The following is a 27,272-nucleotide window of genomic DNA, read 5'->3' on the forward strand; positions in this document are numbered from 1 at the left end:
ATCGCTTCAGAGACGAGCCTGCGCAGCATGGCGAAACCCCTTCCCTACTAAAAATACAAAAATCAGCCAGGCATAGTGGTGTGCACCTGTAAGGTGAGGTGGGAGGATTGTTGGAGCCTGGAAGGTAGAGGGTGCAGTGAGCCAGGATCATAGCCCTCTGCACTCTAACCTGAGTGACAGAGTGAGACCCTGTCTCAAAAAAAAAAAAAAAAAAAATGCTATTTCAATGCTCTGGGTAAGACATGAGGGATTGCAACAAAAAAGTGACCATGAGAAATGAGTCACTTAGTATTTGTTGAAGTATGTATGAATGGATTCTGTAACTTTACAAAACACACACTTTATTAGAAGCTAGCATTTCCTTGTAAATCTCCAACACAATGTAGAATGGGAAGGGAGGTTTTCCATACAACATAAAAGGAGGGAAGTGATGTAGCAGAAAGATACACAGGTGCTTACTGTATCTACCTGCTTAAAAGAGTCTTATGCCTGCTCTGTGGGTAACATATGCCCACCTTTAACTTCTTCTAATTCACTACCTTTTTAGAAGATAAACTACAGTACCAACATGGCAGTCTGTTAGCTGCCTCCCAATATCCATTCCCCCCTTCATCCTTAAAACTACCTTGCCTGGCTAGCTAAAAGACTCCAAGCCAAGCCTCCCTTGCAGCTACCTGTGACTATCTGATCAAGGTCTAGCAATGAATGGAAACTGTGTTGTCTGGGACTCCCAAGAAGACTCTTTAAAATTCAAGGGACATATATTCCTTCCTCTTCCTCCTTCTGTCCTGAAATGCAGACGTGATGGCTGGAGTTCCTGGAGCCATCTTCAACCACAAAGTGACAAGGAAAATTGGACTCAAATACTAGGATGTAAGCAGCAAACAGGACACCAGGTTTCAGATGACCATGAAGTCATAGCACTAATTCTGGACTGCCTGATTTAGGTCTTCTGTTAGTTGAGAGATGGAATCCTTGTGTGTTTAGGCCATGTTTTTGAGTTCTGTGGCTTACAATCAAACGTAATTCCTAATTGACAGATGATACAGCTATTATTTTGTGCAGAAGGCAATGTAGATTTCAGAATTTCAGGCTACATACCTTAGTCCATATATTTTCCTATGGCCTTGGGTATTGATATGGGGCTAGGTAGAAAAGGAGCCTACATAAACTAATACGGCGCCTTATACCTCATAATTTCCTTCCAACCTTCCAACAGCTGCTTTCAATAAAGGACCCACTGCAGATACCTTCTACCACCTTTGCTGAGTACCCAGGTCAGTGTGAAAACGGACACCCGCCTTCTCTATATAAGGAGAACCTTCACTAAGCTGGCCTTACCCTGAGATCAAGAGACTTAAAGAATGAGAAAACCTCAGAAGATTTTGATATGCCGCTGATTTTAGAAATAACACCAAGCACTTACTCTGGAATATGGTGCTTTGACAAAGGGCTGGGGCATACACTTGGGGCCGACAGGGAATTGGTGAGCACAGGGCATATTTTTCCTGCTTCCATTTAAGCCACTTCCTCAGGCCAGGCACGGTGGCTCATGCCTGTAATCCCAGCACTTTGGGAGGCCAAGACGGTGGATAACCTGAGGTCAGGAGTTCAAGACCAGCCTGGCCAACATGGAAACCCCATCTCTACTAAAAATACAAAAAATAGCCGGGTGTAGTGGCATGTGCCTGTAATCCCAGCTACTTCAGAGGCTGAGGCAGGAGAATCGCTTGAACCTGGGAGGTAGAGGTTGCAGTGAGCCAAGATGGCACCCCCACACTCCTGGGCGACAGAGTGAGACTCCAGCTCAAAAAAAATAAATAAATAAAACTAAAAATAATCCACTTCCTCAAAATGAAAGCTACGAAGTGAGGCTTCCTAAATGGAGCCCATTGTTACCTGAAGCAAACAGGTGCTCCATCCTCTGTGGGAAGGTAAACTCCCCCATGCGCATGAAAGTTTTACATGGAAGAAACTAATGAATATCAAACTAATAAAGGCCATCAAGAATGAAGAAGGGGCGAGAACTGGTGGGAGGCAGAAACAGGAAGTGGCTGGAGAAGACAGGGGAAGACACAACTGAGGAAGCCACATTCCAGAAGATTCTTCAGAACAGACCCAGTTGATGTGGCCTCCCATGACGCCCTTCGGAATTCTACCAGGATCTGACCAGCTCTCAGCAACCAAGCTAGTGAGGGTTGAGGGGACAGAAATAAAATCTTAGACCCAGCCCCTTATCTCAGAAACTCAAATTCTTCCTAGAAACACCAGGCTTAGGAGTAGCTAGAACAGCAGCGTGAGCATTCGCGTGCTTTTTAGGATAACTAAACTCTACTGTCTGTGATCACTTGTGCCCACTCAAGGCTACAGGCTAAGGAATGACAAAGTAGGAGCCAGGATCCCGCCACAGCTCCATATGCTGTGAATTCAGGAACCCCAAGATAGGGCAGCTGACCCCAAAACTACTTTCTCCCTCTGACTGATCAACACTACAAATTCCCTTTTCGTAGCTGCCAGATTTAGCAAATACAAATATAGGCCTTCCAGTTAAATCGGAATTTCAGGTAAACAATTTTTTTTAGCTTATGTCTCAAATATGGCACGGGACAAATTTATACTAAAAAAAAAAAAGATCTGAAATTTAACTGGATGTCCTGTATTCCTGTATTCTATCTGCCAATCTTACTTTTGGCTCAAACTCCACAAGGACATCCCACTGTGTAGAAATTAAAGCTCCACTTATAGCCTGGACTTCCGAACATTTCCCACTTGGTGGAACGCGTGTAGTTCTGTCTCTCACATGTGGAGAGGTTCCTGCAGCGTGATGAACCCTGAGATGGGAATATGCAGTCCCCCCAGATTGGAAGCAGGGCATTCCAAGCTATGGGGATGTCTGTAAGTCAGAACCACTTGAAGGCCCAGAGACCATAAACCTCTAAGTCTTATCAGTCATTTACTTCTGAGCATGAATAATTTCATCAGATTCTTCAGGTAGATTTTCATAGAAGGAAGAGAATATGAAGTCACAACTGGGAGGGTTGAGGAAAAAGTAGAAAAGAAAGGAAGGAAAGCAGGGGCATTCCCCAAGTCAGGAGAGAAACAGAAGGTACACCAAGAGTGCACAGCCATCTGGCCGGGGTCCAAACCTCGTTGCCAGGCAACAGAAAAAGGCCAGCCTGTGTTGATGAAACTAGTAGCAGAAATATGGTCTGATTTCCTTTACCTGAAAACTTAGTCACTCTACCACTCTTCCCAGGGAATGCCTGTGGTTTACAGAGGGGAAGGGGCCACCCGTTGTCAATGCAGTAATTTTACTGAAAACAGAGTGCAGATGAGAAGAAGGAAGGAAACATCTAAAGAGCATCATGGTTTCAGACAGGGAACGAACTCCACACCCTGTTTCCCCTCTAACCACTGTGCTGCGGGGACAAACCACACCAGTTAGCCTCAGAAAGCACACTGCCTGCCCAGCAGCACCCACTGGGGCCCAGCCACACCTCTGTGACTAGCAAAGACGACAAGGCAAAGGGAACTGCCCGTGACAAACCTCCCAACTGAGAGGGTGATGGAGGGCAGCTCTTCCGGCCCAGTGCTACCTGGCGAAGACCTGCCTGCAACCGATCCCCCACGTGGGCTTCCTGCCACCTGCCAGACAGAACAGGGTTCAATGCAAGTGGCCCACGGCACCATCAGAAAAGAAAACCCCAAGATGAGCAATGCTCTCCCTGCTCCAGCCCCAGCCCTGACACCGGAGGCAGAGTCAGCCAAGCAGGAGGTGCAGCCCTTCTGGCGGAAGCCCCAAAACCGACCTCTCCATGTCAGGAGCCTTTGACCTGGGTCACACGCTGCCGCTCGTCTCCCTCCTGACCCCATCCTAATTCGAGATTCCAGGCTTCCAAAGTGCAGCTGCTTCTTTCCCAGAATCTTCAGCCAAGACTGTAAGGCAGGATGCGATCTTCCCGGTGAGGGAGAGTTAAAAGTCCATGCTTAGTTCTTGCCATAAATCTCGAGGAACTAGAAATTGAGACAGATGCCCCATCATTCCACTACGTGCCCTTACTTTGGGCAGCAGGAATGACGCAGTTCCCAGGAACTGGCCTGTGGCCACCAAGGGGGACTGTGACCAGGGCCACAGGGATGAACGTCACCAAGCCAGACCTCTTCACCCAAAGTCCCGTGGCAAGACCTGCCCCAGGCAGGCAAATGGCTCTGCAGAAATGAAAGTGACTGGGACGAAGGGAGGCATGACAAAGCCGCACTAAAGTCCTAGGAGGGCTGGAACAGGGCCCCAGGAGGGGAAAGTTCCCAAGGACTCCAGATAAGAGCCTCTCAGTTACCCCAGCCCAGAAAAGTCAGGGGCACATAAGGAAATACCCACACCGATGAGCTCAAAACCTGCCTTTAGTCCTAAAAGTCACTTATCTCTGGCCCATTCTCCTCAGATGTGCCAGAATGTCTTTCAGGTTTGCAGTCATAAATGCCTACGATTTGCCAGGCACCAGGCAGCAGCCAGAACCAGGTAGACCTGGGTTTAAACCTTCACTCCTGTCCTCACAAGGTCTGTGATCTTAACATCCCCAAGCCTCAGCGGTTACTCCCCCTCAGTAGGATGAAATACAGCCTTGCAGGCCAGGCACAGTGGCTCACACGTGTAATCCCAGCACTTTGGGAGGCCAAGGCAGACGGATCATCTGAGGTCAGGAGTTCGAGACCAGCCTGGCCAATGTAGCAAAACTCCATCTCTACTAAAAACACAAAAATTAGCCTGGTGTGGTGGCACACACCTTTAGTCCCAGCTACTCGTGAGGCTGAGGCAGAAGAATCGCTTGAATCTGGGAGGTGCAGGTTGCAGTGAGCAGAGATCACGCCACTGCAAGCCTCCATCTCAGAAAAGAACAGAAAAGAAAAGAAAACAGGCTGGGCGCTGTGGCTCATGCCTATAATCCCAGCACTTTGGGAGGCCGAGGCGGGTGGATCACAAGGTCAGGAGATCAAAACCATCCTGGTCAACATGGTGAAACCTGTCTCTACTAAAAATACAAAAATTAGCTGGGAGTGGTGGTGTGTGCCTGTAGTCCCAGCTACTCGGGACGCTGAGGCAGAAGAATCGCTTGAACCTGGGAGGTAGAGGTTTCAGTGAGCCGAGTTCACACCACTATACTCCAGCCTGGTGACAGAGTGAGACGCCGTCTCAAAAACAAAGAAAATATCACCTTGCAATCTTGCTCTAAGGATTAAATGAGATAATGTACATAAAAGACCTATGAGCCCAGACCCAGGCCCCTAGCAGCGCCTGAACAAATCAGGGCTATGGATAGCCCCTTAAGAGAACACAACCTCTAAGCCCCAGTTTCTTCTTCTGCAAAAGTCCGTGTGTGTGTGTGTGTGTGTGTGTGTGTGTGTGTGTTCACATAACTCCCCCTCATGCATGTAAAACATTTAGAAAGTGCCTGGTACACAAAGAGTGCTGAAATTACTCTTCTTCCTCCTCCCCTTCCATCTTCCCTCCTTCCTTCCTTTCTTCCTTCCTTCCATTCAGTGAACTGTCACCTCCACCCCACTGACTCCCAGTTTCCCTGCATTCTAGCCAATGGCAATTCTCCCCAGATACCCGATCCCTTCAACTTTAACATTATGAAGTGTGAACTCACCACCTTCTCCCAAAGCCAGATTCCCACTCTCTATCAACTTCCTATTGGCTATGCAGATTAAAACCTTGGAGTTCCCTACAAGATCATCTGGATAGAGAATTAACAACCAAGTCTGTTAGAGTCTCCCTTCACATTCTCTTAGATTAGGTCACAACACCAGAAAGGTTTATAAAAAAGCCCAGATAACAGTCTTTGGGCTCCAAGACTAGTTTCTTCATTCCTACTGTAAGGCCACAAGGGAGACAATGACAGCCCCGCACAAAGCAGTGTGTGGCACCTAATACATCATTACAGCTCAAAACATGGAGCTGCTGTTAATGTAAGGACATCACCTTTAGTCCCAGCTACTCAGGAGGCTGAGGCAGAAGAATCGCTTGAACCTGGGAGGTGCAGGTTGCAGTGAGCAGAGATCACGCCACTGCATTCCAGCCTGGGTGATAGAGCAAGTCTCCATCTCAAAAAAAAAAAAAAAAAAAAAAAACCAGAAAAGAAAAGAAAACAAGCTGGGCGAACACAACCAAGCCCCCAACTCAAGAGCCCACGATGGCTACTTTGCAGCTTCTCAACCAAGTCTGAAGGCCAGGCCGAGTCTTATGGCATTCTTAGCTGCCCACACTGTTCCTTTCCTGCCTGGTGCTTTAGTTCCCCTATGCCTCTCTTTCCAAGGCTCTGGCTTCCTTACCCAAGTTCATATCCACACTACCCCTCCCCTCAGATCTCTGCTCTTCTGTCCTTACTACCCAGCCTCCGTCTTGTGCTTCAGGAGGGTGCACAGTGTGTCTTTCCCATCAAGCCTTCCTGATGGGCAGCATCACCCCGCGCGTGCGTGCACGCACGCGTGCACACGCGCACACACACACACACACACACACAGTGACACACTCCCTGGCTTCTTCCCTTTGCCATCTACACAGAGCCACATGGTTCAGTGCACTAACAAATGAGCCTCTCCATGTGGCTCTTGGCAAATACAGTCAGTCCTCACTATTCACAGCTTCCACATCTCTGAATTTACCTACTTACTAAGCTTTATTCGTAACCCCAAAGTCAACACTCACAGTGTTTTGGGGGCCATTCATCGACATGTACAGAGCGGTGAGAAAATGAGCCACCTGATACACATATTTCTAGCTGAGGTCCAACAAGAACCCTCTCTGCCTTCTTGTTTCGACTCTCATACTGTAAACAAGTGTCCTTTCCACGGTCCTTTTAGTGCCGTGTGTTTCACAGTTTTGTGGCTTATGCCGATAATTTTTCTCTATAAATTGGCCTCCAAGTAGAGCAATTAAGTCCTTTCTAGTGCTCCTAAATACAAGGCGGCTGTGATGTGCCTTATGGAGAAATTCTTGTGTTGGATGAGCTTCTTTCAGGCAGAAGTTATACCGCTGTTGGCTGTGAGTTCAGTGTTAATGAGTCAACAAAACGACACATGCAGAAAAAGGAAGAGGAAATTTGCCAATCTGAACATGAGTTCACTCTAGTAAGTGCTAAAGTAACATCCGTTGTGCATGATGAAGCTATGGAAAAGATGGAAATGCGGCTGGATTTGTAGATTCCATCTGGCACCAATCCTGAGAGGTCATGACAGATTAAAAAAGCAGAGTGGCCAGCATCATTGTGAGGCTAAGAGCCAAAGAAGTTTATAGTCACATCACCCAGAATCGGGAGAACATTCAGCCCTTCACAGCTAGTGTTTTACTATCAAGAAATATTGCATATAATTGATTGTAAGAAACTTACAAAATAAGTATGTTTATTAACATACTTATCTTGTGTCTAAACAGAAACACACATTCAACAAGGTTATGTATTGATCACCTGACAAAAATGTTGTGACCAAAGGCTCTCAGGAACCTAACCCTCTATCTCCCCTAGGAGCACAGCCTCAGTACCTGCTAATTCAGTGTTTATAGCAACTTTATAGAATATGACTACCACAGCTAATGAGAACTGTTTGTATTTACCTCTGCCATAACATCACCTTGCTTCTGCATGTAGATGGAGCTCCTGGAGGATACAGAACAATTGTATACTCCACAATGGCCAGCACAGACAAAGGGGAGATGCTTTTCTCTGCCAATCCCCTAGCCCACTGTAATCCTCCCATAGCCTCACTCCATATCTCAAACGGAGAAGACAGACAGACACACACACACACACCCCCCCCTCTCCAGGTCAGTAACAAAGCAGTCCATTCCGTCACACCCTTTTATAAGACTGCCAAGAGGCAAATGTTAGCTCCATAAGGACAGGATCTGTGTTTGATGCTTGAGGCCAAGAAGTGGCTAGAACAATACCTGGCATGTAGTAGGTACACAGTCAATAGTTATTGAAGAAAAGAAAATAAATTTTTTTAAATACCCACACAGGCATATAAAGTAATAATCTACATTTGACATATCCTTGAGCTTATATCCCGCCTTTGCAGAACATCAGCCTCTCATTCTCCACTTATAAAATGGTTTTCCTTTTATTTTTTTTTGAGGCAGGGTCTCACTCTTTCACTGAGACTGGCGTGCAGAGGTGCGATCACAGCTGCATGCAGCCTTGACTTCTCAGGCCCACACAATCCTTCCACCTCAGCCTCCCAAGTAGCTGGGACCACAAGCAAGTGCCACCAGGTCTGGCTTTTTTTTTTTTTTTTTTTTAAAAAATGGTGTCTCATCATGTTTCCCAAGGTGGTCTTGAACTCCTGGGCTCAAGCAATCCTCCCACCTCTGCCTCCCAAAGTGCCTGGATTACAGGCATGAGCCACCACTCCCGGCCATGGAAGATTTTCTACAAACAAAATCGATGCCTAGAATTTCCCAACAAAGGACCAGTATAATACTCTGTTCCTGTAGAATTAACATAATAGTTCAGAATATTAATTGATGCGCTTGACCCATTTCATTTCATTAGAAACAAGATTCTTCACCCATTCAAGGTCCATGCCACACTATCCCTTTGGGCATCGAGTGCTTTTGATCAGCGAGAAGGTGAGTCAGCTACTCCTTCCTCATCATTTGCCATCCTCTGGCACATTCCGTCCTCACAAATAACTATGTTCTCAACCTAGCTGGACTCACTCTTCTACCTGGCACCGTCTCTATGTCTTCCACAGCCCCCTCCCAGCCAGGAGAGGCCTGTTTCCTCTTCTGCCCATAGGTTATTTGTGGTGATTTTTTTTTTTTTTTATTACAAGGCAGCAGATTCACCACAGACACTCAACATTTAATAGAAAAATACATCTGGGATAATCTTAAAATTCTTTGGTCCAAACGCTTTACATGTACTAACTCAATCACTGGAATAAATTGCAAAAGTAGCTAGAATACTCTGCAGATAGAGTTTATCTTTCCCAACTCTTGACTTTGGACTGGCCCCATGTTTTATGTTTATTAACATCTTAGGGGCTAAAGTTTATTAACTTTATTAACTTTAAAGTTAAAACTAAAGTTAATAAACTTTAGCCCCTAAGATGTTAATAAACATAAAACAAGCAGAGGCTTGAAAAGGGCTCACCCATTTTGTTCCCGGAATCCCAACACTGTATGAAAAAGACCAGACTAGCCTGTGGGATGAAAGATACATGTGGCCTAGTCACCCCGCTACCCTAGCTGACCATCAACCGATTGAAAGATAAGCCCACGATCAGCCAGTCCACCAAATGACTGTACATGTGTGAGATCAGCTCGAAGCTCAAGATCAGAAAAACCAGCCCACAAAACCATGAGCTAAATAACGGTTTTAAGCCACTAAGTTTTAGGGTGGTTTGTTTCACAGTGAAAGCTAACTGATATACAACTTTTTACTTTTTTTCAGAGCCAGGGTCTCACCCTGTTCTCGAGGCTGGAATGCAGTGGCACAATCATCGCTCACTGCACTCTGGAACTCCTGGATTTCAGCGATCCTCCTGCCTCTGCCTCCTGAGTAGCTGGGCCACAGGTATGCACCACCATGCCTGGCTACTTTTTATAGAGACGGTATCTCACTATGTTGCCTAGGCTGGCCTCGAACTCCTGGCTTCAAGCAGTCCTCTCGTCTTGCCCTCCTAAAGTGCTGGGATTACAGGCCTCAGACCCATCACCCAGTCAACCCCATTTTATGAATTTTTTTTAAAAAATTGAGGCACAGAGATTAGGTAACCTGCCAAAGGTCCCACAGCTTTTAAGAGTCAAGCCTACGAGTTACTCTACAAGTTTCAAATGTTTTCCCATTCATCTCCTTTTCTAAAGGTGGTTATGGCCTTATAAGGTTCCATAAACACAAAACAGGCAACTTTCAACAGTAACCCCCACTTTTGCATTTATGCTGCCCATCAAGTTTGTAAAGTGCTCTGCTCTCTTCTGACACATTCCAACCACTCAAAAATAACAAGGGTTGCCCCATGTTCATGGATGAATGGATAAATAATATTGGTATACACATTCAATGAAAGAAGATTCTGACACATGCTATAACATGGACATTGCTCTAAGTGAAATAAGCCAGTAACGAAAAGACAAATACTGTATGATTCCTCAATACTTATATGAGGTACCTAGGGTAGTCAATTTCATAGAAATATACAATAGAGGTGGTGGTTGCCTGAGCCTGTGGGAGGGGAGGAATGGGGAGTTAACGTTTAATGGGTAGAGAGTCTGGGAAGATGAAGGGGTTCTGGAGATGGACGGTGGCGAGAGTTGCACAGCAAGTCAATGTGCATGTCTTCATGCCATTTTTAAGAACAGTTAAAATGCGGGAGAGGCAAAAAAGAAAAAAAAGAGAATAGTAAAAAGGGTACATTTTGTGTTGTATGTACTTTACCGGAATTTTCTTAAAGAAGAAAACAAATAAGGGTTGGGAATGGCAGTGATAAAATGACAGGTACAAAGCCACTGTTAAACCAGTCAGCACCCCGGGGGAGCCAGGTAAGCAAGATACACCCTGCTTTCAGCATCACTGAGTCACACAGGCTCCGCCCCCATCAGACTGCTCCCGTCTCATATGCTGAAGGCCAGATGGGCTGGCAGATATGTCAAAGCAGGCTTAAAAACAAGCTTGGGCTCAAGGACAAAAACTCTCAAAGCAAAGCCAGCGCCCTGCCCCCAATGTGGCACAGAAAATACATGTCATGTTCTACCTCCGCTTGGCAGCATTTGGACTTGGTTTTCAAGATCACAGAATTGGATCTGACTCATTGGTTGGAAAAATGAGTTCACATCAGGAAAAATAAAATCGATGCAATTTTTTTTTTTTTTTTTTTTTTTTGAGACAGTCTCGCTCTGTCACCAGGCGCCAGGCTGGAGTGCAGTGGCGCGAATCAGCTCACTGCAACCTCCGCCTCCCGGGTTCAAGCAATTCTTCTGCCTCAGCCTCCTGAGTAGCTAGGACTACAGGCACGCACCACCACACCCAGGTAATTTTTGTATTTCAGTAAAGATGGGGTTTCACCATGTTGGCCGGGATAGTCTCAATCTCTTGACCTTGTGATCCACCCGCCTCGGCCACCCAAAGTGCTGGGATTACAGGCTTGAGCCACTGCATCCAGCCAATCGATGCAAATTTTTAATGAACCTATATGATTTCTACCAACCCAACAATTACTTATTTTTTTATTGTTTTTTTTTGGTTTTTTGTTTTGTTTTTTGTTTTTTATTTTTTGAGTCAGCATCTTGCTCTGTCACTCAGGCTGGAGTACAACAGAGACATCATGGCTCACTGCAGCCTTGAACTCCTGGGCTCAAGCAATCCTCCTGCTTCAGCTTCCTGGGGGCGGGGCCACAGGCACATACCACTACCTCCAGATAATTTTACATTTTTTTATTTCAGGTAGAGACAAGATCTCACTAAGTTACCCAGGCTGAAATTACAAATCTTTGTAAACTCTTCAGAGAAAATCAAGTGTAGGAGGTTTTTCCCCTTTTAAGTACCCTCAACTGAAATGTTGGACAGACAGACATGGATATTCCACACATACAAAACCACCACTACAGTACTTTGTTTTTCTCCAAATAGCATACGTGCTTTTATTTCAAAATATTCATAAAGTTAAGAAAAAGTACCATACAAAGAACTTTTTGCTCTCAACAATTTGAGTGAGGACCTGATGCTCCATCACCCCCTCCAACACTTTTATAGCCGTTATTTCCTAAAAATAAGGACTTTCTCCCACATAATACAGCCATCAAAGGTAGAAAATGCATTGATACATGACTACCATGTAATTATCATGATTTTTTAAAAAAAATATGGGATATACATCAAATAGTAAGAGAAGGTACTGGGACTTCTTTTCTTCTATTTTCTCAATTTTCTATAATAAATTCTCATTTTTTAATGAAGCCAAAACCTAAGCTCACGCTGGAATTCCACTGTCAAACGCATCATCTCACTTAAATCCTAAGCCCAACCTCCTGAGATAGCCAGGGCTGTTCCCTGACTGCCAGCATTTCACAAATGAGGATGCAGGGGACCCTGAGGATGCAGGGTCTCCTGACTTGAACTGGAAGGAACCACTATCCGAAGGAGTCTCTCAGGCACCATTCCCTGCTGCACGCAGCCAGAGAGGTTTGTAAATATAAAAAGGAAGGGGGTGGGGATAAGAACAGAGGAAGAAAACAGGAAGCCCCACTTGGCAGCAGCTGGAGGTGGACATGGCCCCCCTCACCATCAGGAAGGTGAGAGGAACATTCGCACACAAACAAGCTCATCCATCTGGCCTGAGCAACCTGCCCTCCACATAGATGAAATGTGACATCCGTGCCCAGCCCCAGCCTTTGAATATCTTTCCAGTTCCTTTGCTACTGACCAAGAAAGTCCCTTGGGAGTGTGCAATAGGAGTTAGGTTAGGAATCTAACCTTTTCTACCCTGCTTCTTCCTGCCCACCTGCAAGAAGGAAGGAGATTACGGGGAGGACTTGCAGGCATAAAGCCAGGCAGGACGCTCTCAACCTTTCATCTTGGGCTCTGCCCATTAAGAGTGACTCAGTCAACCTCAGGACCTGGGCATCATCTGATTCGATCTGATGACTCAGTGGCTTGCTTGCCCAAGGGACTCAGTAATTGTCCTATTGTCCCCACTGGCCAAAAGAAGGGATGAGGAGGAGAGGAGCCAGCATCCACTGCTTCCCAACAGCCTAGGAGCCTCCCAGCCAGCTCCCTGCTACATCTTTTCCCATCAAAGATCTGGGGTACAGAAGAGCAGGGAGTGGTGTGAAATCCGCTCCAGGATGTGTCACAGCCGGCTGGGGACCCACCCGTCACATGGGATTTGAATGAACCCAACCCAGATGGAGCTGGATTTGCCAGTCATGTCGCTCTCCATCTGCTCACCTAGCTACCAGGTGGGAAAGAGGCTGCGAGCAAAGGGGCAATGGAGGGGGAAAGCTCGTGACTTCAAGGGAGGGCAGTGGAGGAACCTGTCTGTTGGCGGCTCCCCAACACCTTTCACTAGTTTGTTCATTTATTGATTTATACAGTATTTGAGTACCTTCCGCATGCTGGCACTGCAGACCCGGCAAGGAGCCAAATGGACAAAACTCCCTGCCCTTCTGAAGCTTCACTTACTGTAAACAAGTAAACTACCACAGGTCAGATGGGGAGAAGTACATCAGGGAAAAAGGAAAGCAAGGAATGTGGGCTGGGGCTGGCAGGGATGCGGGAGTTACCATTTTAAATGTTAGCCTGAGAAGGCCTCATGAATAAAGGGACATTTGAGCAGAAACCTGAAGGAGATGAGGAATCGGGCCATGAAAAAGCAGGGTGAGGACACCAACAAACAGAGGGAACGGGGCCAGGCAAGGTGGCTCACGCCTGTAATCCAAGCACTTTGGGAGGCCGAAGCAGGTATATCACCTGAGGTCAGGAGTTCAAGACCAGCCTGACCAACATGGTAAAACCCCATCTCCACTAATACAAAAATTAGCTGGGTGTGGTGGTGTTACACCTGTAATCCAAGCTACTCTGGAGGCTGAGGTAGAAGAATCGCTTGAACCCAGGAGGCGGAAGGTGCAGTGAGCCAAGATCACAACACTGCACTCCAGCCGGGGCAACAAGAGCAAAACTCTGCCTCAAAAAAAATAAAAATAAAAACAGAGGGAACGGCAAGTCCAAAGACCTGAGGTAGGAGCACGTGTGACAACAGCACAGCCAAGGGAGCGACCTGAATCAGAGGAGCAGCCTCGAGAAATCCTGACACAAAGCCCGCGAGAGTCATCTCTGCCCCAAACCTGAGCTCAGGGACCAGGCCAGGAAAACTTCAGGTAGAGAAGCCACTGCCACGACTCTAAGGGGATGCTTTACAAACCATCCTTCAATCCTTCTGCAGTATGGGCACATGGGCTGCTTTGACTAGATAAGTGTGGGCTAAACGGCAGCACAGAACCAGAAGTCCCAGCGTTAAAGACCTTCAGGAAAGGAGGCTTTCTGAACTCCTTGGTATTTATCCAATGTTTGAATTAGATCCTCAGAAGTTTCTCCTCAAACCTAACCTGAATCCTCCATACTTCTGTTTCGGGTCAAGAATGATACAACCCTGGTCTACAGTCCTCAACTTGGGGGGCCTCTCAAAGATTGGTGGGACATGGACACTTGGGAGGGGGAATGCCTCAGGGTTCTGGAATCTGTGGAAATTGGAAAGTACATTTTGGAGCAGGGTTTCTTCTCCCGGGAACTCTAGAGGCCTGGGCAGGACGCGGCTGGAGGTGGAGAAAGGGAGGGAGTGGCTGCTGCTCAGGGCTTGTGCAAAACCTAGGAGCAATCAGAACTCTGAAGCATACAGCCCAGTGCGCCAGGCCAGGGAAGGAAGAAGGGCTCCAGGCAGCCACTCTGTCCAGAAATAAAGGCAACATATATCTAGCAAGGTCCCACCAGAAACTTCAGCCTGGGGTTGAGAGCACAAAACCCAAACACACAGAGAGGATCCTGGTACAACTCCCAAAGCAGGTCTCGGCATGGTGGCTCACACCTTAATCCCAGCACTTTGGGAGGCCGAGGTGGGCAGATCACCTGAGGTCGGGAGTTCGAGACCAGCCTGACCAACATGGAGCAACCCCGTCTCTACTAAAATTAGAAAATTAGCCAGGTGTGGTGGCGCATGCCTGTAACTACTTAGGAGACTGAGGCAGGAGAATCGCTTCGCTTGAACCTGGGAGGCAGAGGTTGCAGTGAGCAGAGATCACACCACTGCACTCCAGCCTAGGCAACAACAGCGAATCTTCACCTCAAAAACCAAACAAAAACAAAAAAGAACTCCCAAAGCAGAAAAAGGAGTCCTTGAAGGGAAATTTGAGAGGTGCATGGAGATAGGAACAAGAAGAGGAATGGTTAAGTCCTGGCCCTCATTCTTTATGGGTCTATCTTAATATGTTCCTAGATTTCTGGGACTTTATTTCCAAAAGGTCCATCCTACTGATATCTCCCCCACAGTACAAAACATCCTGTGCACATACACAGTAGGTGCTCAGAAAATTTTCGTTGTTATTTCTCACTAAATTTTTTTTTTTTTTTTTTCACATCGCTGTACTCTGTTGCCCAGGCTGGAGTGCAGGGGCACGATCTCAGCTCACCGCAACTTCCATCTCCCAGGTTCAAGCAATTCTCATGCCTCTGCCTCCAGTGTAGCTGGGATCACAGGCACCCACCACCACACCCGGTTAATTTTTGTATTTTTAGAAGAGACAGGGTTTCATCATGTTGGCCAGGCTAGTCTCAAACTCCTGACCTCAAGTGATCTGCCCACCAAGTGATGGGCCTCCCAGAGTGCTGGGATTTCAGGCATGAGCCACTGCATGGGGCCTCACTAAACATCTTACAAGTGGACACTTTTGAAGGCAGTATCTTCCACCATGTCATAAACACACCATGGGGACAGCACTGGGTCATTTGCTAGTGAACTATAATTTGGATCAACTTAGATCTTCTTGGGAAATCTGAGCTCTCATCTCAAGAGGCATCACGGGGTTGGTGATTCGCTTTAGAGACACCTGACCGGGAAGCCCGAATGGGCTGAGGAAGGAGAACAGCCAAAGCCCAGGGCCTGGCTCACAGCAGGTGCCAGTAACTGTTGGGGGCTCTTTACCTTCCCCGTTCACAGGGCCTGGCTATCAGAGGCTGCAGGTGACACAAGCAGCATATGTCGTCACACAGTAGCCAAAGGAAGACCAGCTCCGAAACCAGAACCATGTCCACGCAGCCCCGCAGTCGCCGGATCACAGCCCCCTCCACCACTCTCTTTCCAGTCTCAGGTTCACCCCTTCTTATGTGAGCTCTCAGGACAAAGAACCAAAGTTTCAACAGGACGATGGCTGTGGACGCCAGAATCCACTAAGGAGTGTGTAACAACCCACCGGCTGAATCTTAAAAAGGATAAAAAAAAAAAAAGAAGAAGAAGAAGAAGAAGAACCAATGTTTCAAGAGAAGCAGAAGGCTAAACACACCGAAGACAGTGAGGCGAATGTGAGGGAGGAAGCGAATCTTCCTACTGCTGCCTGACAGGCTGGCATTAGGAGCGGAGGAGGAACACGCTCCGGACACGTCCCCATCAGCGCACCCAGCACCACCTCAGGCAGCACCCACTTGCAGGGTCATCCGAGTGCCGGCACTCACACCCTATTCATAGTGTCAAGCACTGGAATGACGCAGATTGGGACAGTGGGGGGGGGCAGTCACTACAGATAAGACACATAGGACTCAAGCTTCTAACCTTCAGCAGGAGATACAGAGTCAAAGGCAGCCTCAACACTGAAGGGTAGGAGGCTCAAGGTAGGGGAGACATCTGTGGGGCTGTCTTACCTGCCTCGCCACCTTCCGTGCCTCCCAGTAGGGCTTGGAGTCTTCCACGGCTTTGCCAATTTTCTTCACCAGTTCGTCCAGTTTCACTGTCGCTTCAACCAGAACAGAGCGGAACTTCTGACGAGCATCCTGCAGCCAGGGGAAACCAAGGAAACACAGTTCAGGCTTACGAAGGGATGTGCAAACACCTACCGGACCTGCACAGACACACCAACGAAGGACTGCACCCAACACACAGACCCCTAAAGCAGCACCTTTACAAGACATGCCAGAGCAGTGCCACCCAAAAGAGCTTCCTGCCATGGTGGGAACGTTCTGTGCTCTGCACACTGCAGGGTGGTGGCCACCAGCCATGCGTGGCTACGGGGCACTTGAAACTGGCTGGTGTGACTGAGGAAAAGAGTTTTTAGTTTATTTCATTTTAATCAGGCCAGGTGCAGTGGCTCACGCCTACAATCCCAGCACTTTGAGAGGCTGAGGCAGGTGGATCACTTGAGGTCAGGAGTTGGAGACCAGCCTGAAACCCCATTTCTACTAAAAATACAAAAATGAGCCAGGTGTGGTGGCAGCGAGCACCTATAGTCCCAGCTACCCAGGAGGCTGGGGCACAAGAATCTCTTGAACCCAGGAGGTGGAGTTTGTAGTGAGCCAAGATCGTGACACTGCACTCCAGCCTGGGCAACAGAGCAGGATTCTGTCTCAAAAAAAAAAAAAGTTTAGTGAGGAACAACAATGCAGTTTCTGAGCACCTCCTGTGTATATGCACAGTATGTTGTGCACTGTGGGCCCTTTGGAAATTAGCCCCATCTCTACTAAAAATACAAAACTTAGCCAGGCGTGGTGGCGCGTGCCTGTAATCCCGGCTACTCAGGTGGCTGAGGCAAGAGAATTGTCTGAACCCGGGAGGCGGAGGTTGCAGTGAGCCGAGATAGTGCCACTGTACTCCGGCCTGGGCAACAGAGTAAGACAGTGTCTCAAAAAAATAATAATTTAATTCATTATACTTTTTTTTTTTAATTAACACGGCTAGCAACTACTATATTGGGCAGCACGGTATAGATTAAACAGCTTTGTCCAGGACTTCTGGGAAGAATGTCCAGCCGCCTCTGGCAGCTTCGGTCCATATGATGCAGTCAGCGTTAAACAGAGTACAAATTTATTTATCACATGCCAGACCTGGTGCCAGGCCTTGGGCGTAGCCTTGCCTCCAGGGCATTTACAGCCTGGTGGGTGAGGTAGGTATTACAGTCCATTCCAGAAAAGTCAGTGCCAGTGTGAGAACAGTCCAGGCGCCATGGAACTCAGCAGGGAAGAACCGTACCAGACTAGGTATTAGAGGGAGAGTCATGGAAACTTCCAGAGCAGTGCTATCTAAACAGAAGCCCAAAGCATGAATAAGAACTCGGGGAGAGAAGGAAAATACTGCATCCCAAACAGGCAGCAGAGCCTGTGTCCAGATAAGAGGGGAGGGGGAGCAGCATGGTATCTGCGAGAAACTGGAGAAGCCAGAGGTCTGGAATGCAGAAAATGACCAGAGATAAGGGTGTCCTCCATTCTGGCGACAGCAACTAGCAACTTGGGCCTTGACAGGAGTTTGGAAGGCAAAAGGGGATTGTGTGAGGCTTAATCATGTTGTAAAAGTCAAAAAACCAGATCCAAGAGAGGAAAAACAATTAAATAAGTTAGTCCCAGGTCTAGGAGAACCTACTGGGAGGGATCAGGGCAGTGCTTCAGACCTCACATCCCCTCTACTTCTCCCTTAGCATCTGCCTAACAAATCTACACCTAGGGAAGGGAGGGATACATGCATGAGTTTAAAAAAAAAATAGGAAAATGGCCAGGCACAGTGGCTCACACCTGTAGTCCCAACACTGTGGGAGGCCCAGGTAGGAGGATCGCTTGAGCCCAGGAATTCAAGACCATGCTGGAGGATATAGTAACACCCTGTCTCTATAAAAAAAACAAAACTAGTTGGGCATAGTGGCATGTGGCCAGGGTGGGAAGATTGCTTAAGCCCAGAAGGTTGAGGCTGCAGTGAGCCGAGATCTTATCACTGCAAGCCAACTTGGGCAAAAGACCCTGACTCCAAAAACAAACAAATAAACAAACAAACAGAAAAGAAAGGGGAAGTGGATACTCTGAAGGAACAATACATGATCATGAGTCATGGGGCTGGAGATTTAACAGCCACCTGCTGGTAAAACACGTGTTCCATTGCCTAGAGGTGCCTGACTCACAAGTAACTATCTGAAAATTTTTATTTATTTATTTATTTATTTATTTTTTGAGACAGAGTCTCGCTCTGTCACCCAGGCTGGAGTGCAGTGGCATGATCTTGGCTCACTGCAACCTCTGTCTCCCAGGTTCAAGCAATTCTTATACCTCAGCCTCCCAAGTAGCTGGGACTACAGGTGTGCACCACCATGCCCAATTAATTTTTTTTTTCCCATACTTTCAGTAGAGATGGGGTTTCACATGTTGGCCAGACTGGTCTCAAACTCCTGGCTTCAAGTGATCCACCCACCTTGGCCTCCCAAAGCACTGGGATTACAGGTGTGAGCCACTGCACCCAGCCAAAATTCTATTTCTAAACATGCAATTGCAGGAGTCTCATGGAGGTAATGGAGGCTCTGATCAGTTCTTCTAATTCATCCCATCATCCCAAGCTGTGGGCTTGCTAGATCGGTTTGAAAATGCCACTGGCATTCCAAAATATGGGAATAAAAGTGCTACCTCTCATGGGAGTGCCTCAGCTCCCGAGCCTGAAGCCCACTTCCAACACAGGCTTTACCCCCTTTCCCCTGGTTCTGTGCCATCATCGTCCTGATTTCCTCTGCCTTCTCTCTTCCCAGACCAGGCTTGGGGTCATCCGCTGCAGTGTCTGCAGGCAGAAAACAAGACTAGACTTGTTCTCCAGGGGAAGTGCCCAGGGAACAGAGAAGCCCCACAGAGCTTCTACGGGACTTGGCTTCCAGTAAGTGGGAAGCAGCATGCTGTCAAAGCCCAGGATTTTAATCAGAGACATGGATTCGATGCTGACAAAACCTCTTCCTGCAAGGCCCAGTCAGGGCCTTCTCTATGAACCATTTGCATTACCTATAAAATTGCTACTTTCCATCTCATAGGGAGGGCTCTTGGAAGCATGGAGAATGCAAATGTACATTTAACAATTTCTAGGCACACAGTCAGTGCTCAATAAATGCAAACAATTTTTCCTCCTGGTATAAAGAGAGACCCTGAGACCCAGGGATTTTCTGGAGGCAAGGGCGGCTGACACGATGGACATAACAAGCTGTTAGACTGTGCGCAGCCGCTTTGCGAGAGGCACTCACATGCATGGCTGCACCCTCACGGTCACCTCCCGGGTGGTGGGCAGTGACAGTGCTGTCCACATTCACACCAGTGAGAAAACCGAGGGCCAGCTCAGGCAGTGTGTGGCCTGCGGCAGGTCACATCTCCCCCAGGCCTACTCTGTTAAATGAGCACTGGGCCCCAAAGCAGTGGCCTATGGACCAATAAACGTAGTGTATTTGGCTGGTGTGCTGTGTAGTAAATGGCAGGGAACATTCACATTAAAAAAAAAAAAAAAAAGGGAATTCTCAAATTTTTTATTTAAAGAAAAAGAAATAGCTAGAAGTAGAGTAGAAGGTGCCCCCTTAGGCAGGGAGCACCCTCTCTAGTCCCTGTCACTCCAGTGCCTGAATCACTCATTCAGGTTCCCTGCCCAGCCACTGAAGACATCAGATTTGCTGAGAGCTCTTCAGGGAACTGGTGAATACAACCCACCAACGCTGCCCTTGTAGAGAAAGAAGGATGGACACAGGGCACAGACTGACTGCTTCCTATGTGGCAGGCACTATGGACAGTGCTTTCACCCCAACAATCTGTGCCATCGCTAACGATCCTAACAGGTAGGTGCTATTGCTACCGTTCACATTTTACAAAGGAGGAAATAGAGGCAAGGAGAAGAAAGGTAACTCGCCCAAGGTCAGAGAGCTGGGAAGAGACAGCCAACACTTAAGCCGTTCTAAGACTACTTACACACACTGAGCCACAGACACACGGCTAGGAAGGCCACACAACCCAAGCCAGGCTTGAAGAAGGGATTCCACCAGACAGAGAGGAGGGACTCCACCAGACAGAGAGGAGGGACATTCGAGCCCCCAGTACGGATGGGCTGGCCTGGTAGAGGCTGGAGTGAGGAAGCCTCCTGGGCCATATAAAGGCATCTGAACTTCATCCCATGAGCAATGGGGAGGCTATGGCACTGTGGGGGAGGGGAGATCCTTTTTTGTTTGTTTCTTTGCAAAAGACTTTCTGGTCCCGGTTCATCACTGAAATTCTGTCTCACTCTGCTCTGCTATTTGCCATTTCTCTTCCTTTGACCATAAATCACATCTCATAATCGAATCTTTTTAACCCGGTTCTATGTGGTAGGTTTTTTTCCCATAGGGTTGCTTAAGTCTCAAGTAATGTATTTCCAGTGAACCCTTTGTCAGAAATAATTAAAGAATGCATTCCACCACAAAAAGGAAACATAATCGTAGTTTACTGGATGATTCAAATGTGCATAGCGCTTACCTCGCTGCAATAAGGTAATCAAATACTGACCACAAGGGAATTGAGGGCAGGAGATGGGAAAAGGAGGGTGGGGACAGAGTGAAAGACAAAAACCTCACCTTCCATAGCAGGATGTCAACAGATAGTCACTCAAACTGAAAAGAAATCAAGAAGTAGTCACACAGTACATACTATTTGGTCATAGAAGTAAATACCTCCATCAGCTAAAATATATTAAACTAATACAGTAACTGTCTAGGGGAGAAGAAAACAGGGGTAGGGTGGGAGAATGGGATACTACAGGCTCTTTGTTTGCTTTGTGTTTTGTTTTTTGGGTTTTTCTTTTCCTAAGACACAGAGTCTTGCTATGATGACCAGGCTGGAGTGTGGTGGCGATTCATGGGCATGATCATAGCACACTGTGGCCTCAAGCTCCTGGGCTCAAGGGATTCTCGTGCCCCTCCCAAGTAGCTGGGACTACAGGTGTACAACACCATGCCTGTTTTTTTGTTTTTGTTTTTGTTTTCAACTGTAAAATACCATAGATTTTTCTAAGCAGGGGCATGTGTGTGACCATCAAAGGTATTAAACCCAGAAGATTGATTTGACATCAGTGTTTCCTTCTCTAAATGAGGCTGTGCCGCCAGGAATGATGCATGACTGGCTGACTGCAACCACCAACAAGCCTGTTTATCCAAGACGCACTGAAACTAAGCACAAAGCCAGTCCCCCCCATAAGAAAAAGCCCACTCAGCTGTTACCATTCCACTGAGGCTCACAGCAACTTGGGTAACAGTTCCCAAAAGTATTGAGGTCGGAGGGGCCACAAGCCAAAATCTTTCTTGTATCTCCAGCATCACAGCCCTAATATTCCTTGGTCCTCACCCCGACCTCTCAATCCCTGGTGATGTGACCAGGGCCTGGTCACAGGCATACTCCTAGCCACAGTGACTGTTCTATGAGCAGGGGCGGTAGACATGACCCATCATAACCAGTGAGACTTCATTCTGGGACCTTTCTGAAACTGTCAGAGGAACTTTCTTCTAGTGAGATGTTTAAGAGGATGGAATGAAAGCCTACGGCAGACAGCAGCAATCTTGGCACCATGAGGGGAGAGCCTGGCAGAGAAGAAAGATGGGAAGGAGACCCCTAGGAATTCCCAGTGACACCTTGAGCCTCTGGACCCAGCAATACCTTACAGTCTACCCGGAAACTCCTCCTCCCTGAGCCAAGACAGGCCCCTGCCACCATCGTCATTGCTATTTGTCCAAGCTAGCTAGAACTGTATTGAATAGCAATACAATTCAATTCACTTGTAACTGAATTAAGCCTTAAATAAATATGCAATTGAAAGATACACCTTACAGAAGCCATTATTAGCATAGGTAAGCAAGGGCCAACCCACATTCTACAGAGTGGCAAAGCACTATAATTAACTACAGTTAACTGCTGGAGGACTTCTGTCCCTGACAATAAAGCCATGTGTATAAGGAGCAGCGTCTGTGGAATTTAGTTCGACCTAGCTTTTATAAAGCATTTCTTTAACTACATCTTAAAGCCAGCTTGCCACAATTGAACTTGGGCTTTTTGTCTTGTTTCTTAGTTCAAGAAAAGACTTGACCGTGATTCTTTTTGTCTCCTGCAATTACAAGAAAATGTGTCTTCCAAGATCAGAGTGGGGGTGGCTTCACAATTGTCCAGGGAGGAGAGAAAGCAGACTGCTTCCCCTGCGGGAAATGAGCCATGGAGCGGAACAGTTCAAAAGTACAAACTCATCCGAGAGCGAGCAGATCTTCCACCAGCCAAGAGAAAGAATCCATTTACCATTCCAGGGCTGTTTACCAGGGACGTTTTTAGAACAGCACTGGAAAGAGCTCTACAAACAGTTCCCTCTGCTTGGAGGAGGCCTCAGCTCTTCAAATCTGAAAACTGCATCTCATCCATTAGGTGACTCAGACTGAAGGTAATTTATTCAAGCAAAGAATTGCTGGAGGTGGCAGAGTCTCCCTGTTGGACTGTGTCAGTGTGTCAAACACACAGCTCTGTGCCAGGTAAGAGCTCAAGCTAAACCATACAAGCCAGCACCCGATGTACAGCGCAAACGGTATGCAGGCTGACCGTGCAGCGCACAGGACAAGTCCCTGCTTTCCGGCCAGTCGCTCACCTGCTCACCTCAATTACCTTGTCTGTAAACTGAGAATGGTGGCTTTTCCTCTTCACAGGTGTCCCCAGAATTAAGTGAGATAAAGATGGGATGGTCATGTTTTAAAAGTAACTGTCCTACATATTAGAGACCACACCATACTTCAAAAAATCCTTACTAATGCCATTTACAAATATACCACTTTCAGTTTGCAGAAAGAGGTTTCCCAGGCATTATCTGAGACACACAACAACCCTGTAAAACAGGCTCGGCCAGAATTCCCATCCCGAGTTTACAGATAAGAAAAGGCCAGGTGTGGTGGCTCACTGCTGTAATCCCAGCACGTTGGGAGGCTGAGGCAGATGGATCACCTGAGGTCAGGAGTTCTAGACTACCCTGGCCAATATGGTAAAACCCCATCTATACTAAAAACACAAACATTAGCTGGGCATGGTGGGTACCTGTAATCCCAGCTACTCAGGAGGCTGACACAGGAGAATCGCTTGAACCCGGGAGGCAGAGGTTGCAGTGAGCTGAGATCATGCCACTGCATTCCAACCTGGGCGACAGAGCAAGACTGTCTCAAAAAAAAAAAAAAAAGAAAAGAAAAGAAAAGAAAATTGGAGCCCTGGAGCTCCAGGTGACCTGATCTCTTTGCATAAAGGTCGAAGGACTAGTAAATGTCAAGTGTTAGATAAAAGCAGATTTTTTTTTAAAGACATACCCAAGCTGAATGCTGTCACACAATCGTGGCTCACTGCAGCCTCCACCTGGGCTCAAGCAATGCCCCTACCTTAGCCTCCCCCAAGTAGCTGGGACTATAGGCACGTACGACCACACCTTGCTGACTTTTAAATTTTTTGTAGAGAACAGGTCTCACTGTGTTGCCCAGGCTGGTCTCAAACGTTTCTCCTGCCTTAGCCTGCCAAACTGTTGGAATCACAAGTATGAGCCACTGCAACCAGCCACCTTCAGTCTTCTAGTCCAATCTGCCGGTCACTTCACCAGTGGTTCCCAGTGTGGTCTGGGGGAACCACTGGTGGGGGTGGGGGTGGGGGTGGGGCGCCTGGAAACCTTTTCCAGGAGTCTGCAAGATGGAAACCATTTTCATAATAAAGACATGCCATTTTCACTGTCATTCTGAGTGTTCAGTAGAGTTTTCCAGAAGCTACCTGATAGGTGACATGTCAAGAAATGACACAAAATGCAGAAGCAGCTGAGAGAATCCAGCTCTTCTATTAAGCCAAGACATTAAAGAGACTTGCGAAAGCATGTAAAGCAATTACTCCTTCATTGAATTTTTTGTTTGGGAACATAGTGCTTCTTCAAAATTTTATTTTTGGGAAAATAATAAAAATATATATGTATTTTTAACATGTAATAGGCTTATTGTCACTTTTAATGAATATAGATCTATGAAATAAATGTCTTTTGATTTCTATGTGGCAAATATTAATATCCACAAAAACTCAGCTCTCTAGGATACTCAATCATTACCAAGCTCATGAGGGGGGACCAGCAGCCAAAAGCTTCCAGTGTGCGACATGGCACCTGCCCCTGGGCCCGATCCACAAAGACCCCTCTGGACTCAAAGACAAGAGTGTACCTTCAATAAGAATGAAGCAGTTATTCCTCCTCAGATCTTTTTTAAATGCTTCTGATTTTGTCAGGGAGAAACACTCATTTGGTACTACAATGTCTTCAGCACCTGTATACATTTGCTAATCTCTTAAAGAAAAGGGAAGCTGTTGATAAGGAAAACAATAAATCTACTGGAAACACATAGCATTACTCTAAAAGTCATAAGCTGTACCAGTACACGGTGGGTACTTCCTATGCAGATATTATTCTTTAATAAAATGCCTGCTTAAAAAATGCATTTTCCTTTAATGGTTTTCCATTTATAGTAAGGATATTTCCTTTTCAAGCTGAAGTAAGGCCAGACGCTGTGGCTCACACCGTAATCCCAGCACTTTGGGAGGCCGAGGCAGGTGGATCACCTGAGGTCAGGAGTTCAAGACCAGGCTGGTCAACATGGTGGAATCCCATCTCTATTAAAAATACAAAAAACAAAAACTAGCTGGGGATGGTGGCAGGCGCCTGTAATCCCAGCTACTTGGGAGGCTGAGGCAAGAGAATCACTTGAACCCGGGAGACACAGGTTGCAGCGAGCTGAGACTGCGCCACTGCACTCCAGCCTGGGAAACAAGAGCGAAACTCCGTCTCAAAAAACAAACAAACATAAAAAACTGAAGTAAAAACATGAACCGATTTAAAAGACAGCATGGAATAAATAGCATATCTAGTCCAAGGACACGGTAAAAATGATGGCAGCAGCAAAGTAACTGGAGTTAGGGAAATCCTGCCCTAGGATGACGGGTTTTCAGCCCAGGCTGAAGTGCAATGGCACAGTCTTGGCTCACTGCAGCCTCTGCTTCCCGGATTCAAGGGAAGGCCACCGGGAGCGAGTTCTCAGCCTCTCCCAAGCCCTGGCTACTGAGGCATCGCAGTGGCACAGAATGATGACGGGTGGAAATTTGGACTCCCAGGGAGACCCTCTCCCACGTGTGCCGCTGCCTCCGTCGGACCCCACGCGCCAGGAGACCCCTCCCCCGAAATCCCCCACCCCTCGCCGTGGCTAATTTGGGTTCCACCGGGTTCGCAGAGGCAGTGGGTGTGGCGGAGACCCCGCCCCCTGGGGGGAGCCCAGGTGGGATGCCTGGATCACCCCTCGGGTCCTGCCCCAAGATAAGGGGGCGTGGCCTTTGCGCGTCACTCTTCTACAGTCCAGCTTTTAACCCTCCCAAATGCGGCAACCAATCGGAGCGTGAGGACGTGACCCGGAGGTACCGCCGGAGAGATCTCGGACCACTCGGGGCATCAGGGGGCGTGGTCTGGTCCCTGTAGCCGGCCCGGGACTGGAATGGTTTCTATGGCCAAAGTTTGGTTTTCTCAACACTGTCTAAATTTGTATTAAAACTTTGAACTTGTAGTCAAAAAAAAAAAAAAAAAAGTCAAACTCCTGACCTCGTGATCCACCCACCTCAGCCTCCCAAAGTGCTGGGATTACAGGTGTGAGCCACCTTGCCCAGTCCACTATCACTTTTAATGGCAAAAACCACAATTACTTTTGCATCAACCTAATACAAATCATGCTTTCTTTCCAGCCATCTACTCTGTTCTCTAAGAGCACTTGTGGCAGCTGCTAGAACACACAAACCACTTTAAGTAGCACTTGGGTGGAAAGGGAGCAAGTGCTCTCCAGCGCTGGTTGATGGAACTTCTGTGATGACGTGCTACAACTGCGCCATCCAACACGGAAGCCACAGCCACTTGTGGCCAAACACACACTTGAAATGTGGCTAGTGCAACTGAGTTTTGTATTTTATTAAACTTTAAGGGGCCAGGCGCAGTGGCTCACACCTGTAATCCTAGCACTTTGGGAGACCATGGTGGGAGGATCTCCTGAGTCAAGAGTTTGAGACCAGGCTGGGCAACATAACAAAACCCCATCTCTACTAAAAATACAAACATTAACCTGGTGTGGCAGTGCACACCTATAGTCCCAGCTACTCAGGAGGCTGAGGTAGGGGGATTCCTTGAGCCCAGGTGGCCGAAGGTGCAGTAAGCCAGGATTGTGCCACTGAACTATAGCCTGGGTGACAGAGCAAGGCTCTGTCTCAAAACATTAAAACTTAATTAACTTAGTGATAATTTTTATTTTATTTTTATTTTCATTTTTTGAGACAGATTCTCACTCTGTCTTGGCTCACTGGAACCTCGGCCTCCCACGTTCGAGAGACTTAATGGTAATTGACATAGCTGTGTGTGGCTAGTGCCTGCCCTATTGCACAGCACAGGCCTAGCCCTAGACCCTTCCCTGCTTTGAGAGATCCTGCCACGCTTTTGAGGGCCTCCGCATGCCTTCCCTCCTGCCTCTGTCTGGTTTTTCTTTTTAGTCCCAGCTCCCGCAGGGAGGGACTTTCACAGCCCTGAGAGAACAGGAGCCAGAACAAGCTGATTCTACCTTAAGAATTCTGCAGCAAAGAAGCGCAAAGACTGCGCCACAGCAGAGCGGGGACCAAGGGAGCCAAACCAGAAAGGCGGAGGCAGGAGGGTGCAGGAGCCGGGAAGCAGCAGAGGCGGAGGGCAGGGATATGGAT

General features: G+C 47.3%; 1 protein-coding gene across 2 annotated transcripts in view; it reads right to left on the reverse strand.

Annotated features, from left to right (window-relative positions):
- The window catches only part of SH3BP5 (SH3 domain binding protein 5), a 78,048-nt gene that overhangs the window by 30,936 nt on the left and 19,840 nt on the right, over window positions 1–27,272 (reverse strand). For both annotated transcript variants that reach the window (XM_032267085.1, XM_032267092.1), the window contains exon 3: window positions 16,407–16,535. Coding sequence is in view for 1 of the 2 variants with exons in the window: in XM_032267092.1 (XP_032122983.1) it covers window positions 16,407–16,535 (129 nt within the window). In the remaining variant the exon portion in view is untranslated. The remainder of the gene's footprint in view (window positions 1–16,406; window positions 16,536–27,272) is intronic.

Source organism: Sapajus apella, unplaced genomic scaffold, assembly GCF_009761245.1.
Source record: "Sapajus apella isolate SASKATOON/1434 unplaced genomic scaffold, GSC_monkey_1.0 scaffold4, whole genome shotgun sequence".
In the NCBI taxonomy this organism is placed as follows: Eukaryota; Metazoa; Chordata; class Mammalia; order Primates; family Cebidae; genus Sapajus; species Sapajus apella.